Source organism: Clinocottus analis, unplaced genomic scaffold (assembly GCF_023055335.1).
Source record: "Clinocottus analis isolate CAN_PGR_092001 unplaced genomic scaffold, fCliAna1.0.p SCAF_35, whole genome shotgun sequence".
Taxonomy (NCBI): Eukaryota; Metazoa; Chordata; class Actinopteri; order Perciformes; family Cottidae; genus Clinocottus; species Clinocottus analis.
In genome coordinates this window covers 595,867-610,325 of record NW_027176098.1, presented here as the reverse complement: position 1 = coordinate 610,325, position 14,459 = coordinate 595,867, and the positions used below count along the sequence as shown (strand labels likewise).

The window sequence follows — 14,459 nt, the reverse complement described above, 5'->3', positions numbered from 1 at the left end:
CAGTCGAGTGAACTGAAAACATCGGCCTCGTTGTCCCGGCTATGTGACAGTGTCGGCCCGGTAAGAACATTCAAACAGCCGCTGGTTCATAAAAGCTTTTGCCGTGAGCCGGATCCCTTCGGGGCTGGACGCTCCTCATTAGTTTGGCCATTTAAAGAATAAAGGATTTAATGTCCAATGAAAGGAATGGTTATGTCCCGTCCTCCTTCTTCCGTCTACCTGGGGGACTCTGGATTAGCTTAATCCTCCGACTCGGCCGTGGAACCGTAGTCCAGACCCCCACCCCTCCCTTTCCTGGTTCATCAAAACAAGACCGAGAGCAACTCCTGGAATTGTTTTTTAAACCTCATCTCTTATTGAAACACTTCTCCCCCCCTTGTTGCTGTAAATATTTCAGGCATTATCTTTTCCATTATGACGAGAGAACACGGCTCCTCAGGGGGACGCTCGGGCGAGGCTAATGGGACGAGAGCGGCGTACGAGAGCGGCGGCGGACAAGACGACGTTTCCGCTGAACTGGAAGAGACACGAATGCACCACATTCTGATGGTTTCATCTGTGAGAGCCGTCTCCATCCGAGCAGATGCCCTCAGACTATCTCCACCTCTTCTACATCCACCTGGAACCCCTCCGCTAGTCTGGACTCCATCACCTGCAGACTCCGTTACTTCGGTAAGACGGTTCATTTTAGGTCGACTCTGGCGACCCCTGTGGACAAAAGCGGCGGTGTTCAACTGTTCAGATTTGAAGGTCAAAGCTGGAGTTCTTCATCCGGTTCTTTGGGAGGTCTGAGCCTGACGGCAGAAGAAGAAGAAGAAGTACAAATCCTCTCTCTGGTGGTCTACTTTACTGACAGAGGTCATATAGAGCAGAGCTTTTCAAGCTACAAAATGTCACATAACAGCAGAATGCAGCATACGTGGTCAGTAACTATTGCGCTACCTACTGGCATGGAGGAGTATCTCACCACCAGACTAGCCACTATATTGCAGGCTCAGACGAAATTATATTTTTTAGGAACGATTTAGTGAAATTGGACAATTTTTCCACGGCACACTGTTTGAATATCACTGATATGAAGACATCAGCATGACATTGAGTTCCAGTTAAAAGCTTCTCGTCATACATTTAGAAGGAATTCATGAACCACGGGAGCTTTTTGATGGTTTTGCGATCGACTTCTAGTCCCGTTAAACGGCAGAACAATCCCAAAGCCGTTTGGAGAGAGGACCAGTCTGACCCGCAATGCGCCGAGGAAGAGAGGAAGAGAGGAAGAGAGGAAGGGAGGGCTTTCATTAAAATGGAAGTTTAATCTTCAAAGAGGAGCGGGAGAGGCTGAGAGGCTGAGCAGCCCAGGGGATTCCCCTCCTTTCACGAGCCTGTGACCTTTCCAGAGAAGGACGAGCCGGAGGAGCCGAGCCGGACTGAAGAGAGATCAGACTCCAGCAGGAGGAAGCCGGAGACATTCACTCAATATCATGAATCAAAGTGTCTCTGCCAGTCATGTCCGGACGCAGTGAAGTCACTTGAACACATGACACGTGTACGCGCGTCCGGCCAATCGCATGCCACCGGCCTCTCTTAACAAGCTGGCGCCCCCTGGAGGCGGCTGTGTATATCGCAGCCATGACGTGAAACCACGGGCGCAATGTACAAAGTAAACATACTGCTCGTACGCCTTGGATCCATCTTGGGTTCCTCTTTAGGAAGGTCACCACCTTGGTTCCTCTGCAGCCAGTGAACAGGAAGTGACCACGTACACGACGATGAACCGCTGCTTTTTATTCCTTTTATTCCTTCTTATTACGTACGATGCATCGAGACACAAATGAATAAACACATTTACTCTTGGTGAAGCTTTTTGTTCTTTTATGTCGCATTGTCACAAGAAAGATGACTTTTACCTGCATATATATCTGAATTATGAAATCATTATCTAAATATAAGTTGACTCACTTTGTATGTTTTTAGTTCGGGGGAATCAAGAGTTCATTCACGGACGCCAGTTTTAAAAGTTGGAGCGCGTCCCCAATACGGCCGAGGAAAGGCCGACATCAGTCACCGTCTACTGAGCGGCTTCGACCCTGTGTGTGTGTGTGTGTGTGTGTGTGTGTGTGTGTGTGTGTGTGTGTGTGTGTGTGTGTGTGTGTGTGTGTGTGTGTGATGCTAATGTGGTTGTATAAACAGGGAGTAGGTCAGGATATACACATATCTAATGAGGCGGGGGAGCTTTGAAGTTGAGCCGTGGCTGCGAGCTCTGGGAACAATGAAAAAAAGACTCTGACATTAAAGCAGAGGCTGAAAAATAAATAAACACAAATAAACACAAAAGACCGAATATTCACCGGCCAACAGTCTGACTGCGCGCAGGCCGAGCCGTCTGTGAACCTGCCGCTGAGGCTGAGCCGGCCTGACAGCCGTCACTCTGGGCCAGCGTGAACCACAGCAAGGTCAAGGGGTCAAGGTCGTCCCCAAGTCCCTTTACCTTTGACGGGAAAGGGAACGCTCCACTAAAAATGCTGAGACGCTCTCAAAGTGACAGAGTCGACGGCGGCGCCCGTATCGCGGCGTGGACCCGAAACACAAACACAGGGTCGCACTCAAGGTCATGGGAGCTACACACACACACAAAAACACACACACAGCCGGAGCACCGAGGCCGCGACGACACATCAAACACAGCAGATCGAGCGGATCGCTCGTAGACGAACACACGCACACACACACACACACACACACACACACACACACACACACACACACACACACACACACACACACACACACACACACACAGCGTTCTGACGAGCAGGCGGGAAACAGGAAGTCAATCCAAAAACACTTCTTACATTACTGCTGACCGTGCAGGTTTCTGAATGCGTTGCTTCTTTAAAGGAGAGTTTTTTTTACTAATAATACTTGCTGAAGGAACTTGTGAGTGACAAAGTAGTATTAAATAAAAGATGAAACCACACTTAAACTTAGATTTCATTAAACTTGTTTTTTCCCCCCATTTAAAAAAATAAATAATATGACCCAAAGCGCTGACAATGAGGAAGAGCGTCTGTAGTTATAAACATGTTTTGCCATTTGGAAGAAGCGGAGAACAATGGCCGAAATGGAAAATGATTGATGGCCTCACGATGCCTGAAGACTGTACAGGTCGTACAGTATAATTATTAATCGAATAATTTATTTGCTGTCCTGACATGATGTGGTTCTTATTTCTTTTAGTTCTCTCCAAACACGTATAAGCTGCAGGAAAAATACCACGTTAGCGTAGCAACAGATGCTCACTTCTACGAAGTGGATTGTTTTTTCTTAAGGAGAATGTCATCGACCTTTAAAGGCTGAAACCCCTTAGGACGAGGACGAGGAGGACTACAATACATCTGTACTGTTCTTCATTGTCTTAGCTCAGAGCACTCCACCATGGAGGACTGACCCCCCCCTCCCCCCCACCTCCCCCCCGCGGCTTCATGGTGGACTTGTGTTTGGACAAAGAGCTTCTGTTGCACGACTGACTCGACCCCACAACACCGCTCTGTATCTAGAGCAGCAGCCCAGTTGACCCGCTTCATATCTAGATAGGGGGGCAGGAGCGACAGCTGCATCACAATCACACACACACACACACACACACACACACACACACACACACACACACACAGAGTGCTACTCTGTGCGAGCACTCAGCCTAGAATGGCATCTTTATGGAGAAATGATCTCCGTGTGGTAAGTGCCAGCCGTAGATGCATTGTTACGGCTTTATTGTTTTTACAAGCCCAATAACTATGAACGCTACAAGAAAGGTACAACTTTACGCGGTTGTAAAACCGTCTGCGTTCAATTCTGACGCCTCCATCTGACCGGCAGAATTTAACGAAGCCCAAACTAGATGCGTGTAGATATTTCAGATTCCCGGCAAAAAAATAACACAAAAATCAAGAAGACAGAAAGGTCAAGAAACCAGTACCACTTTTGTCCACAGGGGCCGCCGGCACAAAATAATAAAAGTTTCTCCCAGTAGAGTAAATCACTTTGCAATATTTCCATAATGGTCCATGGATATCATATTTTAAATATGGCCGACTTTCCGGCACGAACCAATCAAACATGGCCGGTGGGGAACCAATCAAACATGGCCGGCGGGGAACAGCTGCCGGTGCTGCCTGATGCCGTGAAGAGGCCGTCAGAGGCCCGGTGACAGGTCTGGGATCTGCTGGCTGGCAACCGAGGAAGCTCCAGAGTCCTCACCGGATAAATGCTGCTGCTATTTATACAGCCGCCTCTCACCGCACCTGCAGTTCTGCATGTGTGTGTGTGTGTGTGTGTGTGTATGTCAACAGTCAAATCAATTTCAGTCACATATTAATTTCTTTGCTTTCTGCTCAGCTGACTCAGACAGCAGTCACAAGGAAACACGACAATACTAGAGATGTGTCGTTGCTGCGCGCACACACGCACACTCTAGTTTCAAGTCTTCTTCAATAAAGCATGATGTTCATTAAGTAAATTATGATCATTTAAAGTCAAAAAGACTGAAAGCAGGGGATGCTTTAGGGGTGGGGCTACGAGGTGATTGACAGGTTGCTACCACAACATTGTCCATTGTTTCATTAAGTGAAATCTGAAACTCAGGGCTTCGAAGTGACAGTCCGGTGGGTCTACGGTGACTGAGTCTACATGCCGTCTACATGTGCGGCACATTTTGTGATATATTAGGCTGTATTGAATGTAATTGACTGACTCTCCAGAAGCAGAAGTGAGTCTTCTTATTGTTCCGATTCTGATCTCAAAGCAGCTTCCTCTGTCGCTTTTTCACCTCTTTTTCTCTCTCTCTTACACACACACACTCACACACACACACTCACTCACACACACACACACACTGGCCTGCTGTGGAGAAGTGAGCGCTCTCTCTCTTCCCTAAACACGCGCTTTAAATGGCGGGATGGCAGAATGCCAGAGGGTTCTGTTCAAAATCCATCTGTGTCTTCCGCCCCCTTTACGTTTCATCTGTTTGTGGCAGGGAGGCAGTCTGAGAGGGCATTTTGGGAGATTATGCTGATTATATCTTGCACACACGCGCGCACAGACAAACACACACACACGCACTGACAAACACACACACACACACACACACACACACACACACACCCCTCTGAAGCGTCCTTCCTGTTATTTCTCAGTGATTACAGCGTTTCATTTCTCTGATTAACATCCATCACAGCAGATTTGTGGACGCTTTCAAGTATGTGAACTGGAAAATAAAAAAAACAACATAATAACCTGCGAAATAGAGGCTGCTGGGAAAAGGCAGGACAGCAGCTGACAGGTTACGTGTTCTTAACAGGAAATAGTCAACATTCTGACGTTTCATTTTGAGTCGTTTTCACGTCGGCCTTCACTCTCATCAATGGAGCCAAAAAAAACCTGTAAAGAAAGCAAACGAGCGAACCGTCTCGTCTCTGTTGCTGTTATTTTTTATTTTGTTTAAGTACACGTATGGCACCGTGTCTGAACTGGATACCAGCCTCTGATGGTGCAGCATTATGGGTGCTTTAAGACCCGTTATGGTGGTTTTTTTGGACACATTTGAATTTGAGGAGGGGCTTATCGCACCACTATACTGAAGCTCCTCCCCTTTCAAGACGACGTATGCTCACACAATTACTACTGTGTTCTGTATGTGTGGTGGTGGTAGTAGTAGTAATAGTAGTAGTGATGGTGGTAGTAGTAATAGTAGTAGTGATGGTGGTAGTAGTAATAGTAGAGGTGGTAGTAGTGGTGGTAGTAGTAGTGGTAGTGGTATAGTAGTAGTAGTAGTAGTAGTAGTAGTAGTAGTAGAGGTGGTAGTGGTGGTGGTGGTAGTAGTAGAGGTGGTAGTAGTGGTGGTAGTAGTAGTGGTAGTGGTATAGTAGTAGTAGTAGTAGTAGTAGTAGTAGTAGTAGTAGAGGTGGTAGTAGTGGTGGTGGTAGTAGTAGAGGTGGTAGTAGTGGTGGTATAGTAGTAGTAGTAGTAGTAGTAGTAGTAGTAGTAGTAGTAGTAGTAGTAGTAGTAGAGGTGGTAGTAGTGGTGGTGGTAGTAGTAGAGGTGGTAGTAGTGGTGGTATAGTAGTAGTAGTAGTAGTAGTAGTAGTAGTAGTAGTAGTAGTAGTAGTCTGAAAGCAGCCTCATGGGAGAAGCAGCTGGTGGGAGCAGGCAGCTGATTGGACAAAGAGCCGTTCACACACACTGGGACTCAGTGAAGGAGTCCAGTATGCAGCGAACTGGATTACAGCACCGAAAAGATGGCCGCAGCTGATGACGCCGCCGAATAATCCAGAGAGTATGAACACACAGCAGGACTCTCGTACCGAGCCACACTGAAGACAACGAAGGAACGATGACAGTTCTATCGTGAAACAAATAACAGAAGTTCTCTTTGTGTTCTTGAGTCGCCAACCAAACTGATTTAATTGTGTGATATATTGTCGACGCCCCTGAGTGCAGGATGAGTCATCCCACATTAGAAAGTGTTTAACAGGAACAATAAACAGGGATTTTATGTAAAAAGCACTCATTAGAATTGTGTGATACATTTGTCGTATAACTAGAGAGACAATGAGCTGGGAAAGAGTCTTCTTCACGTCCCGAAGTGTGTTGAGGACAAAATGTCCCAAAGGGTAAAAATCTAATTTAAAAAAAAGAAAGAAAATAAGATTAATTAGCTTTTGTGCTGATAAACGTGTCAAAAGCCGAGGAGGGATCTATAAATAGCGAGCCGGCGTGAGCCGCTTCTTTTTTCAAAAACGTTTGTTCATATTAAAAAAAGAGAAATATCGACCAATTCATCATCAACTCTTTCGACATAAAACACACACACACACACGCCCGTGTTGAGTCCCATATAAAAAAAGCATAAGAAGATAGAGAATACAAAAGGAACTGTAAAATGAGTGACCCGGGCAGTGTTGTGCGTTTGTGTTCCCTCGGAAAGCGACGGCTGAATTCAACTCTAAACAGGATGAACCGGGCGAACCACCAGCCTGACTCACCGGCTCTTATTTACGCACACACACACACACCACACACCACACACACACACACACACACACGCACTCACACGGCTATTCATGCAGGTGTGGCGATTCCTGTCGGAGAGGGAGGGGTAGTTACAGGATCAGCTGTGACAACAGGATTCCACCGAGGATGAACACGATCACAATGATCTTATCTTGTGTTACACGTTGAAGGGAGGGTGGGGAGGGGGAGGAAAGGGCACCCGTGGGATACAGTGAGCCCTGCTGTGTGTGCGTTTTTTGGTGTATTCTAGTCCTGGCCTTCGGGACGCAGAGGGAGGAAAAAAAAGAGGCTTCTGCTGCAGGAAGCGGGCCTGTAAGCCATCACTCCCTCTTCCTGTGATTCCACAGATAAACGTCTTACCAGTCGTGTTGCGCGGGGCAGGAAACAACAATCCGTGGTACACACACACACACACACACACACACACACACACACACACACACACACACACACACACACACACACACACACACACACACACACACACACACACACACACACACACACACAGAGGCACTGCTGACCTGGAGCCTACTTTCAGACATGCAGGCAAATACCGAGCCGCACAACATTCAAATACCACGCGAACGTGATATTTGCCAAAGGTGATATTAACTCTTCTCGGGAGGAGATTTGAATTTCAAAATGGGAAAAACATCTGGCTCCACAGGAGAACTCTGCCTTAGATCTCTTCTCCTTGAGCCAAAGAAGTACACAAACCTCCCAAACAAGCGAGCGGACTCGTAAAGCAGAGACAACGCCGACATGTCGCTAGCAGCTAACCCAGATTACTGAAGGGTGTTCGTATGCTAATGCCGGCATTAAGTGAGCACAGCCGAGGCTGATGGGAATGTCTGCAGGTATTGTGGTGTCGGGCGGCCGACTGGCTGTGTGGCGCCGACAGTTGCTAGTAGAAACTAGTACAGAGAGTCCTAACAGACGGGGCAGGGGGGTATTTTAAGTGTGTGAACTGATCCAAGTGGGCTGAGGGTGGGGGCTGGGTTGGAACGCTGGAGAAAGGAAGCGTTGTTGTTGTTGTTGTTGTCGTCGTCCACAGCAATGAGGGGTCAACGCTTCAATCCACAACACTGGAGCACAGGGAGTGTTTTTTCCTTTACTTACGCTACGTAGTGAGGACCGCAGTTTTTGACACACAGGGCCGAGGACATTTGCGGAGACATTTTGGACCGGCCCTCATTCATTGAAAAGGCCCGTTTGAGGATTGAGACTTGCTAAAGGGTTAGGGAAGGCCATTTAGCTATGATGGTCGAGATGTGTGTGTTGGTAATCGTGACCTGCAGCGACGAAGAAGCGCAGAGCTAGGCTACGCTAAGCGGCATGAGACGAGGACTCGTCACGTCGAGCTGCGACTCTCTGGAGGCGAACGACATTCAAGCTCTGCGACCGTGAAGGCGTTGAGGGAGTTCCATGGAGAGGAACGCCCGATTGGCTGCCGACAGCGCTACCGATTTACGAGTCACTCGCACCACAGTGGATAATTACATTTACATCTCACGTGTGGCTTCACGGACATGAACCGTGTCTGTGAATATATTTTTAGAGGTGACAATCCTTTCATCTTCCATCTCATGAAGGAGGAATAACTCGCTCCCTGTGTTTCTTCTGCTGACGTCTCTGGACTGAACTCTCTTGGTTCAGTTCATTCAAGCGAACATCTTCGTACCGCCCACCCCCGTCCCGTAGCGCGCTGGAAACCCGTCTGGATTATTGTTTTTTTTTCTGGAGCAGTTTCTATGCCAACAAAGCAGGCGGTTAAAAAGAAGAAAAAAAACGTAGTGCTTTTCCAATTATCACATTTGCCTCAAGTGTTCCCGTGTCGAGACAGATCACAGCTGGTCACGGTGTCTCGTTCACTTCCCTCCAGGAGGGAAGCCACCGCCGTTCCGGTCGAGGCCACAAGATTACAGTCTGGAACGAAGCCCGATTACACACTCGCTCTGCAGCGCAGCAAATTACTTACTCACATTGTAACCCTTTTAACGTCTACTTTCCCTTAAATCTGCGTCAGTTACTTTTCCAAATCCACATTTAAACAAGTCCCTTTTAGCGCTGGTCAGTTCCGTCGTTTCCTTCATCAAAAGCAGTGTTGGAGAACACCAGGAGCAGATGTGGAGGGGCTGACTTCACAATTTGTGTGTTCGCTGTGTGCCGAATTAATCAGCGCAACACAAGTCAAAATTATTATGAATCCATTAAAGTGTGACGCAGCGGTCTCAACACACCAGGAGGTTGAATTACATCACTTCTGAACCAAACAGCATCACTTATATATATATATATATATATATATGAAAGCAAATAAACAAAACCAGCATCCGTTAGCATGTTAGCATGCCGTTCTTCACAGTGACCTGTACGTCAACAGTAGAAAGTTGGCACCTTGAGCTCGGAGGCTTCACTGTTAGAATATAATCCACCTTGTTTTTATTTTAGCTTCAAAAAGGCCCTAACGTGTCGTCGTAGCCTTCGAATAGGCTCAAGATAATAAAAGCTGATGCTGAACTGGCGGTGGATAAAACGGTCGGGAACGTTCGTTTTACGCAGAGATTCTCTCCTCGTGTGATTTATGAGACAGCGGGCTCGTATTCCAGGATTATGACAGCGGCAGAAGAGCAGCGCTGTGGCTCTGTGGGCGATGCTCCACGCCCCGTGGCCCTCTGAACCTATTCCCCAGCCACAGGGCCGTACCGGTAAACACTACACACTACAGCGGAGGAGTTACACACACAGACACAGACACACACTCAGGAATCTTATCGGCCGGCCGCTCCCAGCAGCAGCTGTCCAAGTCCGTGGTCAGGGGAATATCTGGAACATCGCGAAACTTTAAAAAAAAAAAGAAAAGAGGAGTGTATTCACACAGGTCAAGTCCTCAGATGACCGATCTGATTCAGAGAAGAGGGTTGTGTTTTTAGATGGGAAGGTCTGTGACCTTAGTGTTATAGTTGTGTTGGTCTTTACCAACTCATCCCGAATACAAGAGATGGGACTAGACGTGGAAATGTGACGATGATACAGATCAGAGTGTAAGCAATCGCAGGAATCTTTAAACAACTTGTTTTTTCGCAAAATTTCTGCCATGCTTGAGATTCTTTTTACACGAGGGAGCAGTGATTAGAACGCCTAAAATACAGCCAGAAATACACCTACCAAAAACATCCACTGAACACAGATCACATGTTCATATCGCTCACAGATGTCTGCGTCTGTTGTCTTACATTTACATGCAGAATATACCACGAAAAAGACCGTCTTTAGCGGGATGAACACGTGACTCCAGGGTGGACACGGTCATGTACGCCCTTTTTGTCGTTATATGTTAAGTCATAGTATCTAATCTCAGAGGCAATATCATGACCTCATGAACCCAAAGATCCCGTGAAGTGAGGAATAGTAATCTCACATTCTCCATTATGCATCAACATTCATCATCATGAGGAGTGTGTGTGACAGACAGGTCTTCTATTTTAAAAGCTGGCATGAGCTGCAGTCTCGCTGTCTATTTACAGGCCTGAGTACAAGCACCACTTTTTCTCTGGGCTCTATTTTGAGGCCATTTTTCATTTCAATAGAAACTCCTTAAAGTCAGATTCTTTTGTCACTTAATTCTCAATAGAATAAAGAAGCAAAGCAAAAATAAAATACAAGTCCAATGTTATCTTAATGTTCGACCGTAGCAATCTTCTTCTTTAAATTGGGCTGAACTGCGGCGTTATTATTAACTGCGGCGTTTGTTATTAATGATCCTTTTATACTTTATGAGTGCTTTATTGTTTATATAGTGAGACGCTGGGCAGATATTCCATTAGTTTCCTCATCAATAGATACAAATACCAGCCTGGGAGCTTTTGACAAGTCAAAGTCCAGTACAGGGGTTCCCAGATACAAGATGCATCACCACGCCGATTGTTTTTCTGTGTCAAGTGTTCGACTGTCTCAGATTATTCTGGGCATCGACCCCCCGTGTCCACGGGACAGTGTGCCAGTGTTCTCGCCTGTGTGTGAATCTCTCTCTCTCCCCCCGGCAGCTGCCCCGGGCGTGCGAGACGTCACTCTGGCTCGACTGGCTCCTCCGCTGTCGTTTCATTTGTTTAATTACAGAAGAAGCACGACAACGCCCGGTCTTGTTTTATTCTCCTTTGCACGAGATCCACAGCAGGAACTCGCTGTATCCCCGGGAGCGCTCGTGTCCTTACACTTCCACTGACATCGCTGCTATTTCTGAGCTCCCACTTCAGCTGAGAATGTGTAAAAGATGTTTTACACATTAAGCCCCTTTTGCTACTGGAGTGAAACAACCATCATCTGGCTTTTGTCTTCAGATGACTCACTTTCACCGGTTCCAATCGACGGTGATGGACACATGACACCCGGGTTAAAGGAGTTGAAGTGAGTACATGAGAAAGAAAATTAACTGTTTTGCTCAAATGTTTACACAAACAAAACATACAATGAACACGCTCGCCCTCAAAGCGCCCAGACTCCAGTCAGACGACAGTAATTCCACCTTAAACTCCACATTCCTTTGTTTGTGTTTCACTGTTTTCCAACAATCAGCTGTTCTCTGCAATCGGACGCTTCACCTGCGCTCACATGCGTGCATTGCTTTTTTTTCTCCCTTCCACTTAAAGACTTCAACTCCTTTCAGGTCGAACACGTTCGCTGACATTTTGGACTCTGTCGATGACTGACACTTCACTGCTTAAAGGGCAAACGTCTACAGCCGCCTCGAGGGCTTGCATTTCAAAAGATAATCCAACAGCTTTCTGCACTCTCGGCACTTCTACTCCTTTTATGTACTTCCATCTTCAAATAACACTTCAAACCCTTTCAGTTTAGTCTTTAACTGACACTTTGACTACCTCCAGAGCTCACATTTCCACAGATAATCCTACAGCTTTCTGCGCTCATTACACTTCCACACTTCAACTCCTTTTATACACTTCCATCTTCAAAGGACACCTCAAATCCTTCCAGTTTAGTCTTTAACTGCCGCTTCGACTACCTCCATAACTCACATTTCCACAAATAATCCAACATATTTTTGCGCTCATGATACTTCCACTCCTTTTTTTATATACTTCCATTTTTAAATTACACTTTTAACCTAAATGACACGTCAAACCTTTTCAGTTTAGTCTTTAACTGACACTTCAACTACCTCAAAGGCTCACATTTCCACAGATAATCCCAGATCTTTCTACGCTCACAACACTTCGCCTCCACTGATTACAGCCAGTGACCTTTTAATCTCCAGACCCAATCAAATCACACATGTCAATCTGGACCGGATTACGTCACCTCCCTGCAGGGGGTCAGAGCTCGAGGCTAAAGTTCCCCGCAGTCCTTCCGCCACTGGAACGTGACGTCACCGGGCTGTGCGCGTTGGCTCTCGTGAGGCACAACAGGTGTAGCACACGAGCGGCCGATTGGCCGGCTGGCCCGCGTGCACCTCGCAGCACCCGAAATAAAACCTCGAGCTCACTTTCGGCAGAAAGAGAGAGAAAAAAAGAGAAGAAAGACACGCACGCGCACACTTAACTTGGACAAGTAGAGTCAAACGACACAAAAACAACACACAAACACACAAAACGTGCTCGTGTTATGGCGTTAAGTTAACGACCGGAACTTCAACACACGTCCAAACGCACTTACTCCGACATGATCGCTTTTGCTCGGGTAAGAGGCCAGTCTTCCTCCGCCTTTCACCGGCATCCTGCTTCCTCCTGGAGTCGGGCCGAACGAGGCTGGTCGTAGCGGTTAAAACTCCAGACACACACACACAAAATAGGGAGCCGATGTGGATTCAGACAGCAGTTCGCGACTTGTGGCTAGTTTTTGAAATGAAACATGTCCTTTTTCTTTTTTTTTTGTGACAGCCCCGGGCCTCCAGCTCCGCCCTCGTCGCAGCCAGTGCTGGTGCTTCCTCCGGGCGGACCAGCCTACGAGGAGCCGGCGGGCAGAAAGAGGGAGGCGCGTCCGCTCCAGCACTACAACGGTCGGGGCTCGCGCGCAGCACTACAACTGTCGGGGGCTCGCGCGCAGCACTACAACTGTCGGGGGCTCGCGCGCAGCACTACAGCTGTCGGGGGCTCTCGCGCGCCGCTTCAGCACCAACAACGGTCGTGGCTCGCGCACACCGCCGCTACAACAGCGCGGCAATCGTCGTGTGTGTGTGGTGTTTATGGGTCGTGGGAATATCGAGAGCGCAGCGCGTCTTCACGCGGCACAGCAGCGCTCACTGAAACATGGCTTCCTGCTGACGATCCCGACGCGAACTTAATTCATCTCAGTTACGACATATTATGTTTAAGAGGGTTTGGACTAAAGGCTAATCTTTTTTTCACTCGTATTTCAAAAAAATAATACAATCAAATTAAGATGAGAGGAAGATTAATTCCGTCATTGTTTTCTTTTTTTTTTTAAATATCTACACACAGACACTATACCTAATTCTGATTTATTATTATACTTTCTTAGTATTCATTGTCAACATTAGAAGTTTATTTATTATTGGCATTTTCAAGTCTTCATACTCGTTCCCACCATAACATGCTGACATGCTTAATGTAAATTCATACTGTTGAAAGTGTAGAGAGAAAATATGACCCCAAAGCTGAAAAAATGATTTGAGAAATTCTTCATATATCATAACACATGAAGCATACTTCTATACAACCAGAGGAGTCGCCCCCTGGTGGTCAGGAGAGAGAATGCAGCTTTAACACATGAAGCATGGACTTCTATACAACCAGAGGAGTCGCCCCCTGGTGGTCAGGAGAGAGAATCATCTTTAACACATGAAGCATAGACTTCTATACAACCATAAGAGTCGGTCCCTGGTGGTCAGGAGAGAGAATGCAGCTTTAACACATGAAGCATAGACTTCTATACAACCATAAGAGTCGGCCCCTTGTTCAGCTTCACTCGGCAGAAGCTTGTCGTAGTTGCTTTAACAGACGACATTATGACAGGTTGTTCTTTGCTCTTAACTGTGCTGATGCTGCTGTAAAGCACATTGTGCTCTTTGTTACAAAGGTGATATCTAAACAAAGTTGGATTAACGTACTTACTAATTGGATGCATTTTCCGATATTTTCTACACACACACACACACACACACACACGAGTATTATGAGATCCCAGCATATCATAAAAGTCACACACCTATCTGTGACGGATGGTTTTCACAGCCTCCGCGTGGACACAAACAACAGACACATGTGGAACAGGTGACGTGTTGTTTACTGGCGGTGTGAGTGAGTCGCTGTGCGCATTAATTCAGCTCGTGAAGCGCTCCCTCTGTCAGCACATCCATTATCTCCTGACCTTGAATGTCCGGGCCAGATTTCATAACAAACACATCAAGCG

General features: G+C 46.8%; 1 protein-coding gene across 3 annotated transcripts in view; it reads right to left on the bottom strand.

The window, feature by feature from the left end:
• Positions 1–13,086, bottom strand: part of tjp2b (tight junction protein 2b (zona occludens 2)) — a 37,806-nt gene extending 24,720 nt beyond the window's left edge. For all 3 annotated transcript variants that reach the window (XM_068596237.1, XM_068596238.1, XM_068596239.1), the window contains exon 1: positions 12,744–13,086. In XM_068596237.1, the coding sequence (XP_068452338.1) occupies positions 12,744–12,803 (60 nt within the window). In that variant the 5' untranslated portion in view covers positions 12,804–13,086. The remainder of the gene's footprint in view (positions 1–12,743) is intronic.
• Positions 13,087–14,459: the final 1,373 nt, after the last annotated feature.